General features: G+C 30.3%; 3 protein-coding genes across 6 annotated transcripts; all 3 read left to right on the forward strand.

The window, feature by feature from the left end:
• The first annotated feature begins 1,614 nt into the window (after nt 1-1,614).
• On the forward strand, nt 1,615-2,655 carry LOC100527112 (uncharacterized). Its single transcript, NM_001248147.2, has 2 exons — nt 1,615-1,892; nt 2,087-2,655. The coding sequence occupies exon 2, from the start codon at nt 2,122-2,124 to the stop codon at nt 2,461-2,463; it is 342 nt and encodes a 113-aa protein (NP_001235076.1). The 5' UTR covers nt 1,615-1,892; nt 2,087-2,121; the 3' UTR covers nt 2,464-2,655.
• A 7,719-nt stretch (nt 2,656-10,374) lies between these two features.
• On the forward strand, nt 10,375-14,206 carry LOC100794665 (GRF1-interacting factor 3). 4 transcript variants are annotated; one of them, XM_003528721.5, is made up of 6 exons: nt 10,375-10,671; nt 10,781-10,892; nt 11,018-11,150; nt 13,041-13,117; nt 13,395-13,479; nt 13,552-14,206. In XM_003528721.5, exons 3-6 carry the CDS (start codon nt 11,073-11,075, stop codon nt 13,951-13,953), a joined length of 642 nt encoding a protein of 213 aa, XP_003528769.1. In that variant the 5' UTR covers nt 10,375-10,671; nt 10,781-10,892; nt 11,018-11,072; the 3' UTR covers nt 13,954-14,206. The 4 variants fall into 4 exon arrangements, with proteins under 4 accessions (XP_003528769.1, XP_040873211.1, XP_014633220.1 ...); XM_014777734.3 differs by having other exon boundaries at nt 10,461-10,675; XM_041017277.1 differs by having other exon boundaries at nt 10,434-10,671; nt 10,781-11,150.
• Nucleotides 14,207-18,510: 4,304 nt separating this feature from the next.
• On the forward strand, nt 18,511-19,901 carry LOC100795196 (uncharacterized). The gene has a single exon (XM_003528722.4). The coding sequence runs from the start codon at nt 18,840-18,842 to the stop codon at nt 19,776-19,778; it is 939 nt and encodes a 312-aa protein (XP_003528770.1). The 5' UTR covers nt 18,511-18,839; the 3' UTR covers nt 19,779-19,901.
• The last annotated feature ends 4,742 nt before the right edge of the window (nt 19,902-24,643 follow it).

The following is a 24,643-nucleotide window of genomic DNA, read 5'->3' on the forward strand; positions in this document are numbered from 1 at the left end:
ATCATAAACTGATGGAAAAAAATATTAGGCGCTAAAATATTTGTAATAATAGTCTTTATTTAAAAGAAATTAAATCGTTAATATACAAATATTATTAATCAACACTAACAGTATAATATTATTATATAAAAATTGTGATACATTAATAATATATATTAATTTAATATAAAGTTGTCTATTAACAAGATATCATGCATCATGCATATTATTAGTGTAAACCTGCCATGTTAATTTATATTAAAAAATTATTTATACGTAAATTCTATTGATTCATTATCAACTGAAATAAACTAGAAATCTAACTATATAGTATATAGGTTACTTCTTTTTCCATTTTTTCCAACCCAATGGCATTTCGTTGAAACTGGGGAACCTAAAAGAAAGCAGACGCAGGGAGAAAGAAGTGGTGTGACACAAGCCATAATCCAACCATTTCAATGCTTTCTCTAGATTCTTCTAATGAGCTGCCATGCTCCTTTAACATAAAATATTATCTTAATTCTAATTAACTATACCCAATATCAATTTTCTTTAATTAATTGGTGAATTGTTTCAAACAGATAACTAGTTAATTATTCATTGTTTATGCAACTTGTTTCATCTGTTGTCATTTACCAGATTACCAATTCCTAAATTCTTTTATCTACATTTCACCTTTAAAAAACTACGCGTGCTTGATTTTGTTTCTTATTTTTTTGTTCAAATTCGCATTCAACGATTTGTATGTGTTCCAAATATTTTTGTTCCTGAAAGATGTTCTGAGAACGAGAGAAATATGTCACACAATACACACACATGAATTGAAGATTTACTCACTGATTAATTGTATTTATTTGGAAGCAAATTCATTTATTGTTACGCGGAAGCGAAATTTAAACATAAGTAGTTGGATTGAGTTTTCTCTTTTCAGAAATTTATCGAAAATTTTAATCAAAGAGATGTTGAACAAGCTTTAGAGTAATCAAACAATAAATTTTCCGTTTCAGAGATTTCTTATAAACAATTTTCAGAAGATGAACACCCTAAAGCTACATTATTTCTTATAAACAATTTTCAGAAGATGAACCCCCTAAAGCTACAATATTCATTTCGTGACTAAATAGTTATAAAAATTTCACTTACCATACAGAGTTTAATGCACTACTAAGTATCACAAATCTCTCCATGTTAAAATCTTGAATTTTCTTTATCTATGTCTTCAAGCTACACATTCGAAAAACTCTAGATAAGACAATAATTTTAATACATTATCTAAAGGTATATAATGAAAGACCAACGATAACTAAAAAGTGAAGGAGTTTTATAAAGAATATAAAAAAAAACAAGAAAAAAACTAAGCTCAAAATTAATGAATGAAACAAGGTAAGCAGTGTCGGTCCTTAGATTCCTAAGATTTTATAAGTCCATAGCAAAACAATAAATAAAACCCTTTTCAGAAATAAAAGTTCACCAACATTAGATTATCTTTTGGGGCATAAATAAAAATAGAATGGTGACAGCCACGTTTGGCACAGGGCCTGTGCCACAGTAGTATCCCAACAAACAAAAGAGTTGTCCAACTCGAAAAAACAATTCTATTAACTACAAATAGAAATATCAACTCCTTTCCACCCCAGTTAACGCCACCTCATGAATAAGCGTCAAAACCTTATGCAATATGTCCCATATTTCTTTAGTATTTAATAAACAATGACAACCTTGTTCAAAAGCAAAGGACACCCCTGGCCCTGATAAGTATGCCTCAGTAGTAACTTACTTGTATAGTAACTTGCACTCACAAAATCCCTTCAACAACTCATGCTCCTCACCACCTATTTTTCTCTCCTCAACATATCATTTCCATCACCTCCTTGATCACAATCCAAGTTCTTCTTCTTCCACAGCACTTTAAGGCAAGTTTTTCTTAATTAATTTGGTATTTTTCATATTCAATAATTGGATTTCTTTTGTTAAATAAATAATTTAAATTTGAGGGTCAAAGTCTTTGCAGGGGATCAACACTGAAGACCTCCTTTGTTGTTATGTTTCTATCTTTTCGTCTACCAGAAATCACCTTAAATCTGAACAATTTTATTTTCAATTTCAGGGCAAGCCTCTTCTTTCAAGGTCTTCTTCAATTAGATGGGAACACCTAAAGAAGTGGAAAATGGAGACTATGAGTACTACAAGGAAAACCAACGGATTACAAAGTCCTATTACTTGATAATTTTCATCTCATCTTTGTTGATAAGCATAATAGGAGGCTCTATGCTTGGATGGTGGCTACACAAATACCATCCAACAAATAGGCAACTTTGGATGGTGCCCTTTGGTCTCATTCTTTTGCTTACCCCAGTCATTGTTTGGCTCTCCCTCATCATTTCTGACATGTTTATTTCCAAAAACGAGGAAGAGGATGTTTTTAAGATGAAAAAACAAAGCATTCATCCACTTGATGAATCTCTGTGTGCCCCAAAGAGATGATTCTTGGGTGTGTACGTACAAGATGCTGTTATGTGCGGGTTGAAATTAATCACCTCCATATATTTCTGATTTTGACTTGTTCAATGTTGAAAATAGTTCATTGCTAGCATAATTAATCACTTTTGGCATTTTGTTTGAAACCATTCAAATTTTAAAATGTTCATGGTGGTTGCTTTATACTTAATTGATTCTGCAGGCTTCAACTCTCATGTTCTTCTTTTGTACGTATCTAGTTCAGGTGTGCATGATTATTAATCAAACTGATAAAGTTTCTTTGGATAAGCGAGGGGCAGATGCAGCAGATGCAGCAGATCCATCTTTTTTTTTTTTTTTTTTCCAGTATTCATTCACTTTATTCCTTTTCCTGACTATAATTCAAAATATTAAATATTATATATGTCACAAGTCACAACATGACTAGTTGATATCTGGGACCAATTTTTCCAGTATTAATTAACGTGACATCGTTTGTATTAAAAAAAAATGATCACGGAAAAAATCTGAGAATCTAGGTAACATATGACGAGGGAATTTAGTTTAAGGGAAGATCGATATTTCTAAAGTAAGTGCAAAATTAAAGGATTTTGTTATAGTTGCTCCTTTTATCATTTTACAAATTCCCTCATGTTAATTCCTTAAAAGCACAAGAAAGAAAGAAAGGTTAGGCAAGTCACATGTCAGAGTTGTTGCCTTCCCCAGTTTATATGTAATCCAATTGGAATTGACTAGGCACGTTTTATATACAAGTCCACTTCTAAATAGTAGTTGCTTTCAAGATAAACTGCTGAAGTACTCATCCTACCGTCCACTGATTTCTCTATTTATTTCCAAGAGATGATGCCGCTTTCAAATAATCATACTCCAGGAAGAAGCATATGTGCAAACAAGGGCAGAACAAGACTTTTACTGGTCCAACACAAGGACCAATTTATTTTATTTTCATGGAGTTAATTAATACAAATCAAATGAAATTTCTAAAATGCCAAAGTTAAAGTTATATTCGTTCGAGTAAATTAAATTAGGTTTGAGTTATGTAAATAGTAAAAATGAGGTTGAGACAAGAGATAACTAAATGTGATCATATAAGTTTTTGCTTATAGATTAATTATCGATAAGATGAGTGAATATATATATATATTTTGTCTAGGCTTACAATTATTTTTCACAGGAAACCATTATACTTGGACTATGTAAGATTATTATAAGTAGCAAAATTCTTTAAAAAATTTAAGCATATTTAAAACTCAACTCAAGATTACTAATTAACTTAAAATAATTTTATGTCGGTTGATTTATGTATTGAGTCTGTAATAAAGTCCATAAATACTTTATAGTATGTACCAAGATAAAAATATATATATATATATAATTTCTTAAAAATGGGGGACCATGGTTGATGGCTCCATCCATGGCAGTGGCACCTTTGCTAACCGTCGCAAAAATAAAAGATCAATCACTGCCCACCCAAGTTTCCGTGAAACAACTGAAAAGCAAAACCAAAACGAATTTCTTGAAATAATTAAAACTTTCTGCAAATCATTCCATGATAACACGTTATGTGTTTCAAAGTCATCCCATTTTATAAGTCAAATTAAATGGACGAGCATATTGCAGAGGCAAAGTGGCTATGCCCACTAACACAAATCTTTTTCAGCTACACTACTGAAATTGGTTAGGGATCAGTGATCTATCAATGCCATTTCAAGTTGGCTGTGGAAGTAGGCGCAGCCATCAGAAAATTGCAAACTAGATCCGTGCCACATACATTAGAATTTGTATCGGGGACCTCTTCAATAGTGAAGGAATGAGAGTTAGCTAGAAAGCTTTACTTTACTTTAGGTGCAGTGGTCTATTTATCCAAGAATATATATTTTAATACTATGGACTTATTATCGTCTTACTTATATATTTCTTAATTTTTTCTAACTCGATATCTTAGAGACTTTTTCTTCAAGTTTCCTCGAGTTTAATTTATTGGCACAGTTGTGACTTGTTTTTAATTTTTTTTCTTAAGCTTTATTATCTCAAGCCTTTTCGCTACTTAGTATCTTCGGGGTAAAGATATTTATAAGTCCAAATTTATTAATTATCCAACCTGATTCAATTATATTGGGTTAGATTTTAATTAGATGACTTAGATGTTTCGTATTTCTCAAAAAAACAATTTGATTGATGAAATTTGATATAATACTTATGAGATCGATGAGATTTAAATATTTCTTCTTAGAACTTATTGATTTGACTCCATAAGTGGGATCACCATCCACCACCCCATAACATGTTGCCACCAAAAGTAAAACTCTTTATTTCTTCTAGAGAATCTCTTAATTGTTCCTTGATTCAATTATATTGGGTTGAATTTTTTACATATTTGAGTTGAATTTCATCTAATCTAATTAAAATCCAATATAAGCAGTGATGAGTTTTATTGTTTTGAATTCGATCCTATTCATATCATATATATAAATTAATTTTAAATATAAAATACATTAATTTTTAGTTTACATAGTTTATTAAATTATTAAACTAAATCACCCATGATTTTTTTTTCTTTTTAAGTTATTATTTTTCTTTTTAAGTTATTATTTTTATCTCTGTTTTAATTTTGCTTATGTTTTTCTCATATTAATATAATACTTTAGTTTTATCTAAAATAGAAATATTGTATTAAAATTGAAATGTTAATTCTATTAATCAAATATTGACACAATTTGGTCTCTTTTGAATACATTTAAACATTATATACTTATAAAGTTTTTTTAAAAAAAAAATTCTAATTTCTTAATAATATTTAGACTCGATTAATCCAACCTAATTAAATATGTTTATGGCCGGGTTGATTTGGGTAGGATCTGTACAAAAAAAATTACCTAAACCTAATCCAACCTATATAATTTATATCAAGTTGAATAAGGGGTTTAATCAAATTCAACCCATGAGCATCCCTAATTACCCAATAGAAAGTGAAAGACTCAAAGTTTAATTAATGTTTTGAAGAATTGAAATTTATTTAAGGCGTTAACTTCTTTCAAGTTATTTTATATATATACATAAAATTAAGATCAAACACTATTAGTTATCAACCATATCATATTATATTAATATGATTTTAAGGTTTTTTTTTTACTGAATAAGTATAATTTTATGTTTGAGTCTTATATATAATTTGTCCCGCAGAAGTGCCAAAGAGATGTAGTTTAGAGGACAATATGAAAATCCCCGGGTAATTTTTGTCCCTTGCATGTTTTCATGCATCACTTGTGTGAGTAATTCACAAAATGGTCATGGAGTTGGAGGAGGCCTGAAGGAAAAGTCTTCGCGTGGTTGAAATGAAACTGAACGTGTTAAAACCACCTTTTTGTAAAAAAAAAGGTTAAACAATGACTCTTTTTTTTTTAATTTGAAAATATGTTTTCTGTAAATAGATAGATAGATAATTATTTTCTCATTATAAATATATTTTTATCTCATATTTATTTTTGCTGAACAAAAAATAATGATAAAATAATAATTTTTTATTTCATTGGATTTTTTTAGCAATAATACCTTCTTTATTAAACATTATTGGCTTCTAGGGATCCGCTATCATGTCTTGGTTTCTAATCGATTTGAGCAGTCCATCCATCCTCTTATCTTATTTCTTAGACGAAAAGCAAGAGCTTGTATTCGTGAAATCCATATAATTAAAGTAAATGAATTAACCTTCCTTTCCATTTTGTGTATCTTATGAAAAGTGGGGAGAGTCCAAGGTCTCTAGCTATCAAATTTAATATTTAAGAATTAAATAATAGAATGAGAATGTTATGGCAGGTCAAATGTTTTGATGAACTTTTCTTTTCTTGGTACAGTGAATACCAAAACAATTAATCAGTATTCAGTACAAGTTAAAATCTGATGAATAAAGAAGTGAAAGTTTTATTCTAATCAATCCTATCGCACGTACACAGAACTATAGAGCATCAGATTGGATGATTGTGACACTTATTTATTTATTTTTTGCCAGCAAAAGAAAGAAATTTCATTAAAATAAACATGGTACCAGTAGTACCGGTCCATATTACAAAAGCGCATGAAGAAACCAGTTTTTCATGCATTACAACCATTCACAGTGAACCAAGTTGCAGACTATGAATAGAGTGCATAATCCCAACGTTGGCACCCTATACATTATGAATCATTTGCCATATGCCTAAATTTATTGATATAAAGAACAAAAGGAAGAAAACAAGATCATGGGGGACCAAACCCTGACCCATAATCAAGAGAATCTGGCAAAGTCTCCAAGTGATGTTGGATATCAATTTTGAAGGTATTGAGATCACTTGGAAACAAGGATGGAGTTAATAATCAACAAAGTGGTTGACTTATGAAATAATATTTATAAAATATATGTAAAATAGAAAAGAAAAAAATTGGGACGGGTGCCCATAGCTTTCTTTAACCAACAAGAAACTCCAACCCTGTTTACAAACAGGGCAATATGGTGGCAGCAACTATCATACAGGTAATAGCTAGGGACGGATCTAAAGGGAACAATAGCCACCCTTCATTTAATATATATATATATATTGTTTTTTTTTGTTTTACTTTTCCACCATCGTATTCAAAAAATCTCACTTCAAGTCTTTGAACTATCATAAAATTGTCACGTAGACAGTCCTCAAACTATAAAAAAAAAAAGTCAGTCACATTAATTATTCATTTTTGGGAGACTAATGTAATCAACTTTGATCGTTTTGGGATGGTGGAAAGAGAGTTTTTTAAAAGTAAAAGTGACCAATTTAAAATCAATGGAAAAGTTAAAGAATTAAAATGACTATTTAATTATATTTATATATCAGATTTATTTTTACATAAAAGTGGGATAAGATCAATTGATAGTTAGGTGAGCCTATAAAAATATAAACTTTTAATAGTAATAGTTTACAAAAAGTAAATTTTACCAATCTAATAGTTAAATTATATGATACCGTCTTGATTATTATAATTTATGAATATAAAATTTTAGATAATCTAAACATTCAAACTAATAAAAGATATTTATTTATATTTTAAATAACATATTAGTGTTAATTGTGAAAATTGTATTTATTCCTCGAAAGAAAAATATTTTCAACATAGCACATAAATTTTCACTAAATGATTCTATTAATAAATAAATATTTAAAGATGAGACATAAAATCTATTTTTTGATTATGAATTTTTTTTTGTTAAACAAGTAAGTTCATAATTTTCAACTTATTAAAGAATTGTCTAATATTTAATGCGAATTACGATTATAATTTGGATAAACATATCCATTTTTGTTACTATAGTATAATAATTCGTAGGATTATTAATATATAAGGAAATTTTGGTAAAGGTATTTTCGATTTAATGATTAATTTTTAAATGATTTTGATAATAATAAGAATTAGAAATTGAAAAAGTAAAATTTTGAAAAGAAATTGAGATTGAAAAAAGTAAAGGATTTAAAAATATGTAAGTAAAATAAACAAGCATAACTTCATAAAAGATGGATATTGAACACATATAAGATGACCGGCTGAACCTTTAATTAATTTTCGATGGTAGATATTGTTAGTGTTTGAAAAATCAAGTAATTGTGTTTCAACTCCCCCAAATTGGCGATCAACAAATTTAAGTTTTATTTATAAATTTCTAATATTAACGGTCGAATTACATCATTTTAACACTTGTACAAATATATTACTAAATACATTGATATGATATTAATAATTGTTTTCGTATAATTTCTCCAAAATTGGGCTAATGGGCATACTTCGATTTATCGAACAATACTTTACTTTTCTTGCACTTTCCAATCATGTACATGAATGAAATCAATCGTCTCAATCAAAATTATTATTCACTTTGATTATACACCGTTATTCAAATTTTTGCCCATATTTCAATCGCTTTTGAAGGATTCTCTCAAGTATATCACATTTGATTTTTATAACTTAATCAAATTTTACATAGTAGAGATAACAATTAGTTATGTAATAAAGTATTGATTAAATTTTAAATTATATTTTTTTGAAATTTACTTTATGAAAAAATCAAATTTAAAAAATGGATTGGAAAAGTTATTTGTTGTAGAAAATTATTGAAAAAGTAATTTTATAAAATTTAACCCCTAATGGTAATTGATCTCGTCCTATAATAAGTATGCAATCGTACAATTTGTTAATTAATATTATTATATACGTAAAAGTTTGTTTGTTTTCAACCCTTCTGTACTTATTTTCTGAATTTGCAACTGGTAATAGCTTATAAATTCTCCTCGCATCTGACAAAGGCTTTCAATAGGTACAGAACCATCGTCTTGGAATAATAATGTTTATAATTAGTAGGACCAGGTCAATCTTATGAGCTGCAAATAGAATCCAGATTGTTGCATAAGATGATGAATGGGTACTATATATTCTGAACCTCATCCAGAAGATGTAGGACAATATATAATAGAGAATAAAAACAATATCTTGGTGTAATATTAATACAACTAAACTTAATTACATATAGGTTTGCAGGACTCAACAGTCAACACGATATAGGGTTTGAGAATTTTTTGACCTTACACTAACTCTCGTACAGCTCTAAAGCATAAGATATAATACGTAGTAGTCCATTAATTAGCAACCTTAGCAAAAATCATGACTTTCAGATGTGTTTTTCAAGTTTAATTACACAAGGATCATCACAATGGTAGTCTAGGAGATCGATGACTAAAAATAGGTCATAAAAGTCTCAAGTATTTTCTCAAACTTTACACCTTTGACTTCTTATAAATATTTACTTGAACGTCACAATCTCTTTTAAGTATATTACTTAACTTTTAACAACTTGTGTGAATCAGAAGAAATTTTGCTCAAATATTTCCATTTTATTGGACTGTATGAGTAGGTGCATTTAAGATAACATGCATGCATAAATGACAATTTTGGACGAAAAGATAGAATTGCAAATACTCATAGGCACCAACAGTGTGTTGAATAAAACTAACTAACTAAATGCCGCAAAAAGAGGAAGCAAGCAATCATTATGATTCCAAATGAAGCCTTAGCATTACTTGCTTGTATGCTTGAGATATGATTTCCCGAGGTTGTTACTTCGTTTACTAGCTAATTCTAAACAAGAATCGCATGAGTTCAACATAAAAACAAGGGAACATCAAATCAGCTTGCACACGAGTGGGTTTAATTGGGCTCTTCTGAGCGTTCAATTTGTGTAGCCTAACACCCAATCATTAGGGGCTACTATTGACACCTCCAGCTTTGTTATTCAAACTCCCAATTACGTAAACTGACATACCTACCCCCACCCATTCTCCTACTCCCTCCCCTCCTTTTATAATGTTATAGATATGATCTAATTGAAGGAAACTTCAATCTAAAAGTGATTTAGAAAAAAAAATCAAATTGAAAATTAATAAATGATGTAATAGCTTATATAAATTATACTGATATAATTTGATTTTTTTCTCCACACACGTACAAAACCTTCCTATTTCTTGTGTTCCTTATTTTTAAATGAGCTCCTAATAAAATTTTATAGTTTCTCCAACAAACGTTACTTCTAGCAAAAAGATACTTGATTCATTAACCATCCTTCTTTCTTCTCTATTACTATCATGATCATACATACAATTGCCAAAGTGCAACAAATGCAATGAAGTGCCACTCATTCATCCTTCCATCAAAGATTAATTGCTCCATTTTTCACATTATTCTATCTTGTACGAAGCTACACATTTGGATAATAACATATTATTATATACTATTCCATTACCAAAAATAAACCAACTCTTCCCAAATTAGTATACATTGGAATTCAAAACCCAAGTGTGAGCCCCAGCTTTAAATCCCTGCAAAATTAAAATTGGGCTTTGAATGGGTGGTACTTGAATTCACCAAGGACCCACTTTCCCCCCAAAAAAACAAAACACGATGAAAAAACATCTTGTGCTTATCCCATATTCATGTTGTGGTGCAACAGTACAATACAATGGTCCGAACCGGGCTCAAAACGCAGCAGCAGCAGCAGCAGCAGCAACAGCAGTCAAACTCAAACAGGGGGCAATGCGAAGACCTATAAATAGCGAACACTTGAGCCTTGTCGATTGTTAGTTTGGATTTGGAACTACCAAAAGCCGAACGTCGCACAAAAACCCCAAACCTAGCAACCATTGAGTTTTGTTTGCTTTGGTTGGTAATTTTATTTTATTTATTTATTATTTATTTGACACTGCTAAGCGAAGGTAACCTTAATCTATTCCTTTGTTTTTATGTTGTTTGCTTTGTCTTCAAATTCCAGAAACATCGTGTGCACAGTACCCCAGAAGATCGAACAAGGATCTCCACAAAGACAAACCCCAGTTCTCAACTGTGTTTTACCTCTCTCTCACCTACTTTCAGACCATACCCAGGTCCTCTTTCTCTCTTTTTATGCCAAAATTTTTGTCTTTTTCCCTTTTTATTGAGGGTTTGTGTAACATTTTTCCATCTGGGGTTTGGGAACTGTTTATGATTGTGGTGATTTTGGGGGAATTAGGGTTTTTGCTTTTTCTTTTTAAATTAGTTTCAGTGACATTAACGAGGCTGAGAAGATGCAGCAGACACCGCCAATGATTCCTATGATGCCTTCTTTCCCACCTACGAACATAACCACCGAGCAGATTCAAAAAGTATGTTTTTTGCTGTTTTAATCCCACTGCTTTCCTCATAGATTTCTGAAATTAGTTTTAAGGTTTTCATGTTTTGTTCTGGGTTCATTATTATTATTATTAGAAATCATGAATATGACTGTCACTAGCCAGCTAGGGAGTAGGGTTCACATAATTTTGTGATTTTCAATAAGTTTTATCTAATAGTAAAAAGTTTGTTTGAAAGAGTATGTAAAGAGAGTTTGTTATTAGCATTTCCCTTATTATTAGTATTATGTTGTGGTTGTTCTGGAAGTTGGGAGGTGACACTTGTTCAATATGAAGTGAGAATGAATTGGGATTTATGATAATATTCGATAAATTAGATATTTTTGGCACAAGTGATAACAGCTTGTGTCCTTTAACCAAGTAATCCAAGGATCGATTCCTGGTTGGCCATTGGATATGGAATAAATTGTGTTGGTAGGAGAATACCCACCTTGTGTGCGCTCAGGGTCCCGACAAAGATTAGTTATGACTTTTGGCGGGATTAATTTGTACCAATACTATGGTCAGCACAAAAAAAGATTTTTGTTTTATTTCCTCATTACCTCATTACCTTTTGCTTATACTGTCTATCATGATAAGAGCCAAGTTCTAGCACTTAACTGACTTAAGTCATTTCAAATACAAAGCTCACAATCCCATCTAATAAATATAAAGATAAAGGAGTGACATCTGTCTCAGATAATTCCTTGCGCACCAAAAACTGCAGAGCAAGTAGGCAGAGAAGTTGCATCTGACATTGTGATTTTAATCCATTTCTTCTTTGAGCTGTTGATTTACTCAATGTTTGAGTACCACCTAGAACTACAAGTGTATTATCTGGTATTATTTATTACTGAATTAACATCTGGTATCTCTAAGAAGCTTATTTGTTTATCTTGATGCCTGATTATTTCAAGTTAGGATTTAGGTTTTCTTGATGTCTAGTGGAGTATGCTGATTGTTTGTCACTGGCCTAAAGGCATATCTTAATAAATTTATACCACTCATTGACAATCTTGTCCTGAACTTATTGAATTGGCTGTTAAGAGAAATGGCAACCTTATTTAAATATTCAGATGGGCTGATTGTGTGATAAGACCCCTATATTACAAAATAGTGGGGTTTTAATTTGCAGCATAGGCTCTTTATTTTACTCTAGGCTTTAAAAGGCTAGGAAATTCAAGTTCATAAATTGAAAGACTTATCTTAAAGTCGGTTGGCTGCATGGATCTAAAAGTCATGTAAAGAGTAATGCCCATTACTCCATTTAATTGTTTCACCAAAAGTTTTCTTTCAGTCTTTTTACTCTTTTATCTTTCAGTTTTTTTGGATATCCTAGGGTCATATGTTTTCAAAAGGATTTTAAGTCGAACACCAATGTTAGAGTTGTCAATATAACCCATGAATCCTTTAACTAATTAACTTATAGTTTGGTAGACTGTTCGTTGAACTTTAAGTCTATAGTGATGCACATAATATTTTACATTGGGTGAATCAATATTTATTTATCATAGTCAAACAAGTTGTCGTAACAATCAGATGGCTAAACAACAGAATCTGGGATCCCTGGAATCCTTCATGATACAAGATTCTTTCGAGATTTAGAGGTTGTGTATCAACACCAAACTTAACTAGTAGTATTGATGCACATTGGGCTTCTTCTATAGTATCCTTGATCCATGAAGAAATGTATAGTCATGAAATGAAATTGTTCATTTATCCTGTATGTGTATTAGGCCATTTTCAGGATAGAATACTAATACATGTATTTTTTTTGTCCCCTTCATAATTATCACTTCAAGCAATTTAAATGATATTATAAGTTAAACCCAAATAGGCTGCAAGAACCTTTACTATTTAATATGAAGCCTTGTCATGATGCAGTACCTTGATGAGAACAAGAAGCTGATTCTGGCAATATTGGACAATCAAAATCTTGGAAAACTTGCAGAATGTGCCCAGTAAGTGAATAGATTCTGTATGCATGTTTTTGTTAGTACTGATGGTTGGTCTGACTTAATATATTAGTTGTTTGTCTCTTTTTTCCCTGATCCCTAACATTTTTCATGTGTATAAAGGATGAGGCTATTAACAATTGCTCATTCACTTTTTCACTAACTTCATTTGCTCGGCAATTTACAGTTATATAATTTGTTATGGTCTTTTTTCTGAATAATGACATATCCCAGTCCTTATCTATTTGTTAGCATTTTTTATGAGGTATTTTTGTTGCCTTAGGTACCAAGCTCAGCTTCAAAAGAATTTGATGTATTTAGCTGCAATTGCTGATGCCCAGCCTCAAACCCCGGCCATGCCTCCGCAGGTAAAAATAGAGCGTAGCTGGTCCCTCGGAAGTCTTGCCTGTTTCCCATAACCTTGTTTTACTGCCTTGCAGATGGCACCGCACCCTGCCATGCAACCAGGATTCTATATGCAACATCCTCAGGCTGCTGCAGCAGCAATGGCTCAGCAGCAGCAAGGAATGTTCCCCCAGAAAATGCCATTGCAATTTGGCAATCCACATCAAATGCAGGAACAACAACAGCAGCTACACCAGCAGGCCATCCAAGGTCAAATGGGACTTAGACCTGGAGATATAAATAATGGCATGCATCCAATGCACAGTGAGGCTGCTCTTGGAGGTGGAAACAGCGGTGGTCCACCTTCGGCTACTGGTCCAAACGATGCACGTGGTGGAAGCAAGCAAGATGCCTCTGAGGCTGGAACAGCTGGTGGAGACGGCCAAGGCAGCTCCGCGGCTGCTCATAACAGTGGAGATGGTGAAGAGGCAAAGTGACATGTTTTTATGTGCTTTTCATGAGATACATATGACTGTTGATAGTAGGTTTTCTTAAAAGGGTAGGACTAGTGTGATCTGATGACCTTTGATAGGTCGACCAAAGGACAAAAGGGCTTCTCTTGTTTGATAGCTTAGGTAGTTGTGTTGTTAGAATTTTGGCACGAAGCAAGTTTGCATCAACTGAAACGGCTGGTGCCACAACATACTGTACTTGTCACTGGAAGGTGTAAGCATGTGGTATTTGTGATCACCTAAATTGCTTCTGGTTTTTAACAATTTTTCTTTGCAGTTTGTTGTGGTCATATAAACAAAAATGTTTGCTTTTGGTGCAATTCTACTGGATTCTAGGCGTCAATTGAAACATGAAATGCCGTGGATGGATTCACGGTCTGAATTTAGTTTAGGGTCTAATCTTCATTAGGCCCGGAACTTGCAATTCAGGAACAAGTACTTTGAGATGCTTCTAAAGGATATTTGCCTTTATTACAGTTATTATTTTGAGATTGGAGTTTCCTTCGCTGGTGTTGGTTGTGATTTATTGTGATCAATTAGAGCTGATGGACCTGCAATGAAGGTTGTTCCAGTCCTAAAGATAGGACTCATACCACAAAACGTGAGTTCAAATTCTGATATTGATATGAAGACATAGTGGGTTTCATAAAAAAAATAAAATTGACGACCGTTAGTGGATAATTTGTAAGTATTTTTACAAATGTTTTTTGAAGTGTGAGACCTGTCTTGATTTTGGTAAGCTTTTGGAATGAACTCACTCAAATTTTTATTTATAAAACAATAGCCGATGAACATCTAACCATAAGATGAGTAATATACAATTTCATTCTCTAAAATGGCAGTCTGTGTAGATTTGATCGTTGACATTTTGTAGGTGCACAATTTAGTTTTAAATTTGTGAATTTTACAGCAAGTTTCTCTTTATCTGTTAATTTTATGACTTCTAAATTTTTTTAGGGTGATAATTTAAATTTTGGGTTGTTAACTTTATGATAAATTCATATTTCAAATTTAATTATTTTTACGTTGGAAGAATTAAATGTCATAAAGTTTGACCGTTTTGTGGTCTAAAATCGCACATACGCAAAATTCTAGAGGTTAACTCAACAAATGATATCACATTTATGGACGGACTTGTATATACTATGTCTTCATTTACTCTGTATTTAACGAAGCAAAGTATGATTCACTCATAGAGGACTTTTGAAATGTCATCTTGGAATATGAAATAGCCATGTGACATGTATGGTTGAATTAAATGGAGAATGTAGGATGTACTCAAAGTAGAAACAGTAGGATGAGTGAAATAAATGATGATGGGGTGGTCCATGACTCTCATAAGAGGAGCAAAGACAAAAAATGGTAGATTTAGTAGCTGAGAGCTTTTTCTCAAATTTGTCATAGCTGCATATGGGGATTATCAAAACCAGTGGGATACAATTTTCACACTCCGGTGTTCTTGGTTGGTGGTGGTATGAGATGTTGACTTATATTTAAAATTTTTAAAAAAAATTGTGAAAATGGATATTTTGTTTCTGATTAATACAATTTCCTTACTAAGCCTAGTGGAATTCCATTTATGAAATTGAAAAAAAAAATTTAAAACAATTGAAAACATTTAAGTAATTTAGTTTCGACAAGACGAAAAATTAAAAATAGGACACCGCTTGAGGAAAAAAAACAACTGGGCAAAAATAATTTTCTAATTATAAAATTACTTTTTTTCTGCAATATAAAATTACTTTTCAAAAACAAATAACGGGTCTCATAATTTATTTTAGTTGACTTTTATTTTTGGGATAATGAATTAGTGAGACACATGTGGCGTTGATTCAGTTTTATTTTTTCTTTTTTCTATTTCCTTTTTCCATTTCACTCGTTCATGATACTTCAATTCTTGAGTGATTATTTGTGGATTGGAAGATGAGCTGGAAGATTAGTTTTATATTCCTCGAGAACCAGATCTGGTATAAAATTCCAGATCCTTATTTTGTAATTTATTTTCTTTGCCATTTGACTTATTTATACCTATTGTATAATATTGTTTTCTTTCACTTTCGTTAGGTACTAGAGGGAATATTATTTTGTATTGTACGCTTTTGCTTCCATCACCAGTTTTATTAAAATATTCTATCAATTAATGAATTGCGTAAGGAAACAAAAAATTACTTCAGCAAAATAATTATATAAATTAAATTTAGAGTTCAATAACTACACATTGACCAGGGATGGGCTGAAAATTTTGATTTAAGGAGGTTAGAATTAAAAAGGAAAATCGGCTCTAGTCGTTTAATCTTGAATGAGAAATAAATGTGTGTATTTTTTTAATTATAGAAATATAAAGTCATATATATTAATTTTTTTATACCCTTATTTGTTGTGATTTGTGAAATATATTTACAAGTCTATCACACATTCTTCATTAAGTGGGTGTCATTTAATTTGGTATAAATTAAATTTTGATTTGTAACAATTTTTTTGGCATTTCAAAACTTGACAATTTTATTGGTGAAGAAAATCTTTGAAAATTGTGGGAAAGAGCTTGTTTGGAAAAGATTAATTATTCCCATTTCAGCTGTTTTGTATAGAAAAATGCTGTATGTTTGGGAGCACTAGTTGAAATTTAGAAACAGCTTATTTAAAAAAAAAAGTTGTTTTCTTAAATGTAAAATTTGAAACTTATGATTATTCTTTAACCACTTATTTTTTATTTCAGTTATTTTTCATACTCTTTTATCACGTGAAATCTGATTTTTTGTTACATCCAATCAAAATTGATTATTTTCAAATCATTTTTCAGCAAATTTACTCAAACAAAAATTGATTCCGATTATAATCAATTATAACAACAATCACTCATACATATAATTGATTATTAAAATAACCTAATTTTTGCAGCAGTTCCAAACACACCCTAATATTATTAAATATGATTATTACTTAAATTTTTTAATTCTATACGTATTTTTAGAATTAAATTTGAACTTCTCCGACTAAAGAAACGCAACAGATAATATATATGCTTATTCAAAATCCAATATTCAACTAAATAAGCTCATTAACATAATAATTTAAAAAATTGGATTGAAGCAATTGCCACCGCCAGTCCTAAGCTTTATGTTTCACAGATGGATGTATAAAAGGAAATGTGGTGGCTGTTGCTTTTGTAGGTACTATGTAGGGTTGGGGACCTAAAAACCCTTGAATAACAATATAAATAAATTAACTTTGGGATAACCATAGGTCATAGCTCGTGTGGATCATCCTATGTCTCCATCTCTCGGGCATTAGTAAGTTTTGCATAAATGTGCAACCATATCTCATCGTCTTGTAATATCATAACATTACTCCTTAAAACAATTCAATTATATTATGATGTGAAAATATAATAGAATATAATATGACATATTCTTATTAGTGTGTAGTTATTAATTTTCTAAATAAATTATAATATTTTCCTTCCGTTCAGTGCTGTTAAATTTTAAAAACTATTGTTCATTCCTCTTGTTTTAACACACATATACTCAATCTTTCAATTTTTCTTTCAAATTAAAATTACAAAGGTGAAAAATAAGTATTACTTTTAAAAAAAATGAGAAAATAAGAGAAATGACGTATAAAGTTTATAAATCACTTCATCTGTAAACACTTGCTAGATCTTTACGTGTTTAGAGGGGAAAAAAGTAATTAAAAGTAAAAAAGAAAATAAAGGAAAGAAATTGAAGGAAAGAGAAAAGAAAATGATACATCAACTTTGGTGAACGGAACTTCTACATCAAGGCACGTATATATTGTATCCGGATGTTTTTAACCCCAACTTTTAAATTGATGACATATAGGTTTAATCTTTTTTATTATTTATTTTTAATATTCCATATACTTGTTATAAATGAGAAGAAAAACAAACTACATTTAAACATTAAAAAAGTAATACACATAAAAGTATTAACGGCATTTCTTTATATATACATCAAACGAATAATATAAAATAAAATGTTGTTATTCAATCAGAAACCCTTAAACCATTGTACATGTTATGTCTAAAAAATACCTTATAAATCATACTGATAATAATTTCTAATTTATTAACAATATAAAAAATTACATTAAAAATGCATATATTTTATATTTTTTACAGTAAAAAAATGTTATATTTTATTTGGATTTAAATATAAAAAATTAAATAATTTCGTACAGATTAAGAATGTAAGTATTTTGATTTGGTATATATTAAATTATTCTTAATCATATTTCCTAAAGATGATACTTACATTTGAATTGACTTGAAGAATATTTTTAGAATATAATGACATTAAATAATAGGAGAATTGGTTAAAAATTGTTAATATTTGAGTTCCCAAATTTGAGCATTTTTTGCGGAGCACTTTAAGAGGAATTTTATTGGCCATTAAAAGCATGGAATTATTCACTAATTGATGGATAACAATGATGTTGACACCGATATTTTGAATGTAAAACTTGACTCAATAAAAGGCTAGTATTAAAATAGGGATAAAAAAGAAATGACAATTCATGAAAGGCAGTTGCATAATTAAATCGCGATGCCCCATTCATAAATTTTTGACATTAACATCTCCAAAAGACAAAAGAAAATTATCAGCAAACATGAATATGAATGGTCACACTTTCAAATATTAATCCACGTAGAAGTAGTAGTAGCAGTGATATATTAAAATTAGTCGATTAAAATTGAAATTTCCACAAACGTAACACTCGAAGAACTATCCTCCTTCTTCTTCGTTTCTATGGTCACTACTTGTCGGCACTCATGTCCAAACCAAAACACTTGTAATTTAAATCCAACGTTGCTCTCTGTTAACCTATAATTCCCCGAAGAAATCTCCGCAAACATGAAAACAGAGCATCATAGAAGACCTTCACCTTCGTTAACACCTATACTCGTCAAAAGAGCAAAACCCGCCGCGTATTTTATTCTCCTTTTGCTAACGTACACCTTAGGTTACTTATCCCACCACCCTTCTTCCACTTCATTACCACTCTCACCATCATCGTCGCCATCGCCATCGTCGTTAGAACCTATTATTCGGTTCTCAATTAACACCACCGAGGTGAACCCGTTCCGAGTCACAACTCGCTGCGCCGATCCAATTCCGCCGGAGTCCGTTCGCCGGACGCTCGTTGACCGCCTCTTCAACGGCACCTCGCCGTTTGAAAACTTTCCGCCGCCGCATGCGGCGGCAAAGCTCCGGCGAACGACTAAAGTCAAGGGATGGGGCTCCACCGGCAAGGTTTTCGAGAATCTCATCCGCCGGGTGCGGCCGCGAACCGTCGTGGAAGTTGGCACGTTCCTCGGCGCGTCGGCGATACACATGGCCGAGTTGACTCGGCGACTCGGCCTCGAAACTCAGATCCTCTGCGTCGACGACTTTCGAGGCTGGGCCGGGTTCAGGGACCGGTTCAGTAAAATACCGATGCAAAACGGTGACGTTTGGCTCTTTTACCAGTTCCTTCAGAATGTGGTTACTTTTAACCAGACCGGGTCGGTAATGCCCGTTCCATTTTCGAGCGGGTCGACCCTGATGTTGTTTTGCGAGTGGGGGGTGTTTGCGGATTTGATTGAGATCGATGCTGGCCACGATTTTTTATCGGCCTGGGCCGATATTAATCGTGGATTTCGGATCCTCCAACCCGGTGGGGTTATATTCGGGCACGATTATTTCACCGCAGCGGATAATAGAGGTGTTCGGAGAGCCGTTGATTTGTTTGCCAAAGTCAACAATCTTAAGGTAAATGTTGATGGTCAACATTGGGTTATTTATTCTTCCTAATGTTTAGAATTTCATGTATCGTGTATAGTGGAAAACATCTGTTTATTGAATAAGTTGATAGGATTCTTTGGGTGTATAAATTATACAATTTGAAGGAAGGAAAGACTTGCGGACTTTTTGTTATCCATTGTCCTTTCAGTGGTCAATAATTCAATTTGAAGCTTCCGTTTCAGTATCTTTTTTTTTCCTTCACTTTGATATGCTTTTTATTTGATTTATCATAATGGCTTGCGCTATGTTATAAGATTGCAGAGATTTGCTTTATGATGATTTGATTGTGATGGGTCGTAAGGAAGATTAAGGGATGCCTACTTAATTGTGGAAAGTTTTATGCGTGTGAAAATTCAAATTTTGTTTCACTTTACTTATGCACTAAAATAATCAGGAATCATATGATAACCCAAAAAAAGAAAGAAAGATGTAAAAAAAGCAACCAGAAATCATAATAAATATAAATTTTTAAAATAATTGTCAGAGTAAAATATATTTAAGATGCATGTAGAATTTAACAATTTAAAAAGTTTCATTCTCATAATTTTTTTTATATTAATTTAGTACATGTTTTTTTTTGTCATCTTTGATAATCTTAAACATATTTTACCCTAATTATTATTATAGTTGACAATTTTATGATTATTTTTTATCATACATATCAATTTATAATTAAATAACTTAATAAAAAAATTACATTATTTTCTTCAATATTTAATAGCCAAAGAATTAAATTGATTAAAAAGTTTTATTTATTTAATATTCACTCGTTAGTTGTTATACTAGATGGGGTGAAATTATGAAAACATGCATATGTTAATTATTAAAATATAACCTGTTTATGCTTTGTAATTTAGCAGATTGGACAAGGTACATCTTGTAATCTTTGACCACTGTGAATAAATTATACCACGCCTTTGGTAAAAAAAAAAACTATTTATTTCATAGAATGGAGAGTGTCTATAGTCAGTTTGTCATGGGCTGGGGATTTGACTTGAAAAACAATTCAAATTGATCTCCAATCGAATGTGTGTTTGGAATTTGGAATTTCATAGCATCAAACTTGATCTACATCTATAAAAGGTATTTTCTCTAGTTTAAAATAAGTATTGTCCTAGATGTTTTACATCAAATATATATGGATAACAATACAAATTTATAATATCACCCATATACTGTAATCGTAATCCAACAAACGAACGATTCAAGCTCAAATGATAATATGTTGTCACTATATATCCTCCACTTTACTTTGTTCAGTTCGTATACACTTTGCTCACTACATTTCGCTTCACTCCAACATCTGTCTGCTCATAGCATAAGTCATGCACAACACATTCTTCTTTATAATTTGAATTATGGTAACAAATTGGTATATGATTTTCTCGAAAGTAATGTTTTAGGGCTTTTAGGCAAAGATACCTATTATAAATACCAAATTTGTTTTATATTAGTATAAAAATGCATTTTTAGTTATTTTGTTTTAATTTAGTGTTTCTCCTTTCAAGCTTATGTTAATTAGGAGCAAAGAAGATTTGGAGTGACATTTTGAAAAGTGGGCAGAAACTTGGAGTCAATAAATAAGAATCAAAATCTAGAAATTAGGAGCTTGAGTAATTGGTGTTGAAAAAAAAAATACTCTTTGAATATTTGTCTTGAAGGTTGTAAATTAATTAATGGCTAAAATACTATATACAAATGAGAGATAACTCTCACTTCATGAATTAATTTTTGCATGAATTAAATCAAAATCCAAATTATCAAATGATATCATGACATACATATCTTAATTATTATAGTCAGGTTAATCAAATCATTTTAATTATTCACAAATATTTAGTCTTACAAATCTCATATTTTATAGGTTTAGTCTTAACTGTGTGAGTTGTGATAGAAATCCCACATAAATTACTAATATGACTAAAAATATATATATAAAAGTAAACAATTCTTACTATATGTTTTAAATTATAGTCATTTGTTCTGAATTGGAACCTCCTCATATAAGCAACAAAAAGAAAATCATAAATTTGACACTGAATTTCATCAATTTTTGTCTTCTTGTGGCCAATTTGTTCTCCCTAAGAAACTAAAAATATATTTGTTACCGTAGTAATTAGTAGTTATCATGCATGTGACTTTTCATTTGTTATTAAAAATCTATTTCGAAACTTCTAAGTTGTAATAATGATGTGCTCACTTGGTATAAGTTCATTTGTTAATTGTTATTAAATTAATATTTACAACCAGCTTTCCCTAATTAACATGGTTTAATTTTTCTTCGGCAACACATTTTTCCTTTTCAAACTAATCAAACTTTTCTTTTCTGTCAAAGCTAGATATTTACTCGATTAGCATAGTGAGCTCTTTGGGATTTTTCACACATTTTTCCTTTGGGATTAATATTCACAACTTTATACTTAAAACTTAAACTCAAAATCAAAGTTAAATAAGAATAACTTCACACACCAATTGATCATCTACACTTCTACACTCCAAGTAGTATAAATGTGTCAGTGTAATAAGTACTTACTTGGCTTATTATGCATGTATTTACTTTTATTATTTATTCAATCATTATTGTCACGGCAATCTATTTTCCTGCATAGGTACAAATAACGGGCGTTAGTATTCAAGCCCTCTCCCTATTTAAAAAAAATATAAGTGAATAAGCCCATGTGCCTCGAAGCCTATGGATCTGGGCCTCCTCAAGCAGACCTTGTCTTCTACATTTGGCAAACTATGTTTCATATTATTATTTTTAAGAAAGTTTTATTTGCACCTTTTTTTTTCTCGTTGCATCCCTATTTTTTATTTTTAATATTTCATAAATCAGTTTCCAATTTTTATATATATAATTCCAATTCCTTAAATATAAAAAATATTGAAAGAGAAAATAAGGAGATTGCAAATAGAATTAGCCTTATTTTTAATCCCACTGTTATAGAAAATAAGTCATTTTTATTTTTGAACTAGCTAGCCGTGAGGTAGACAAAAAAAAAAAAAAAGCTTGCTTGTCCAAGAATTTTTTTTATAAAAATGGTCGAAATATAGATAGGAATATTATCAAACTGTAGAGTTTGGGAATCATGATTGCCCAGGAAAAAAAGTTTTGCACTTTTTAGATGAATGAGGAATCTTAACCCTGTATAAAAAAGGAAAAATAGAAGAAGAAAGAACAGAAAATAAGGGGTGGGACTGGGGAGAGAAAAAGAAATGTAAAACGAAGTTTTATTATGAAATATTAATTATCAGTTGACTTTATTACATATGTTATTTACGTGTGATTTTAATTAATCATTATTGAATATCCATCGGTTATGTTTGACCTAGTTAACTATAACCTTTTTTCAATTGTCTCAAAATAAGGTGACCCCCAACTTTTATTTTCAGTGAATTTGCTCTTAATGTAACTGTATTTTTTATCACTAATTTTTTATTTTATTGACTAATTTTATCTCTGATTTTTATGTTTATTAATGGATAAATAACAAGAGTAAAATTTGTAAATTTATTAAATGTTAGAGTAAAATATGTCAAATTAAATTGTTAAAGATAAAATATATTAAAATTAAAAAGTTGGTGGAGGTAAAAAAATACAATTAAACCTACGAAATTATTGTATCTATTGGTGATGAGTTAGTTGATGAGAGTTTTAAAAGTACATTTATTATATTTCTAAACTGGAACAGAAAAATAAACTAAGTGCGGGTGAATTGCACTCTGCTCCCGGAATAGAACTCATCTCTATTGGACCAAAAGTATCATAGTGTTTGCTCCCAGCTCCTTTGCAAGGAAATCTGCTGCATAGTTCCCTTCTCCCAGAGCATGACAGATTTTGCAATCCCATTATATTTCTAAACCTTTGTCAATAGAATTGTTAATCATAAAAATTTATTTATTTTTGGAAATAATGTATTATTAAAACTGAATAATATTCATTAAATCATTTTATTAACAAATAAATATTTAAAGATGAGATATAAAATTCAATCTCGATTGTAATTTTTTTTTAATCAAACAAGTAACTTCATAATTTTCAATTTATCAAAAAATTACTTAATACTTAATAAATATAATAATTTTGATAAAGACATTCATAAATAATTATAATAATTAATATTGTATAATGGTTTGTAAGATAATTTATAAATAAATTTTATAATAAAGTTTTTGATTTTAAAGTTAATTTCATTAATAATTATAATAGTCAATTTTGACGTGGGGTGTTGTGTTGTATTTGAGAAATTAAGTATTAATGATTTAATTCACCAAAATTTTGATAGTCATACGTCTTATTTTTAGACTTCTAAATCTAATGGTAGAATTTTATAATTTTGATAGTACACAATAACTTAGATACAAAGATTTAATGTAATATTATTTAATATGTTCATGTAACTTATTTGTGACTGTTTTAATTGATATTTTAAAATTTAAAATAACCGGTTCTGAGCGTTTTTAAATTTCACACATATTTTGATAAAGTTATCGAAACGAAAATCTTTATCAAAATAAATTATTTCGATGATACATTCAATTTCTTAAATCTTATTTCATATGTTAATCACTTTCAAATACATTTCATTTTTTTTCGAAATAAATTCATTGAAATCATATCATAAATTAGACAAATTTTAGATAATAGACTTAACAAATATATATATATATATATATATATATATATATATATATATATATATATATATATATATATATATATATATATATATATATATATATATATATATATATATATATATATATGTATATATATATATATATATATATGTGAGTCAGTGAGAATGTGAGAGAGAGAGTGTGACTAGAGAGACCAGCGTGTGTGCTATATATATATATATATATATATATAT

Source organism: Glycine max, chromosome 7 (genome assembly GCF_000004515.6).
Source record: "Glycine max cultivar Williams 82 chromosome 7, Glycine_max_v4.0, whole genome shotgun sequence".
Lineage (NCBI taxonomy): Eukaryota > Viridiplantae > Streptophyta > Magnoliopsida > Fabales > Fabaceae > Glycine > Glycine max.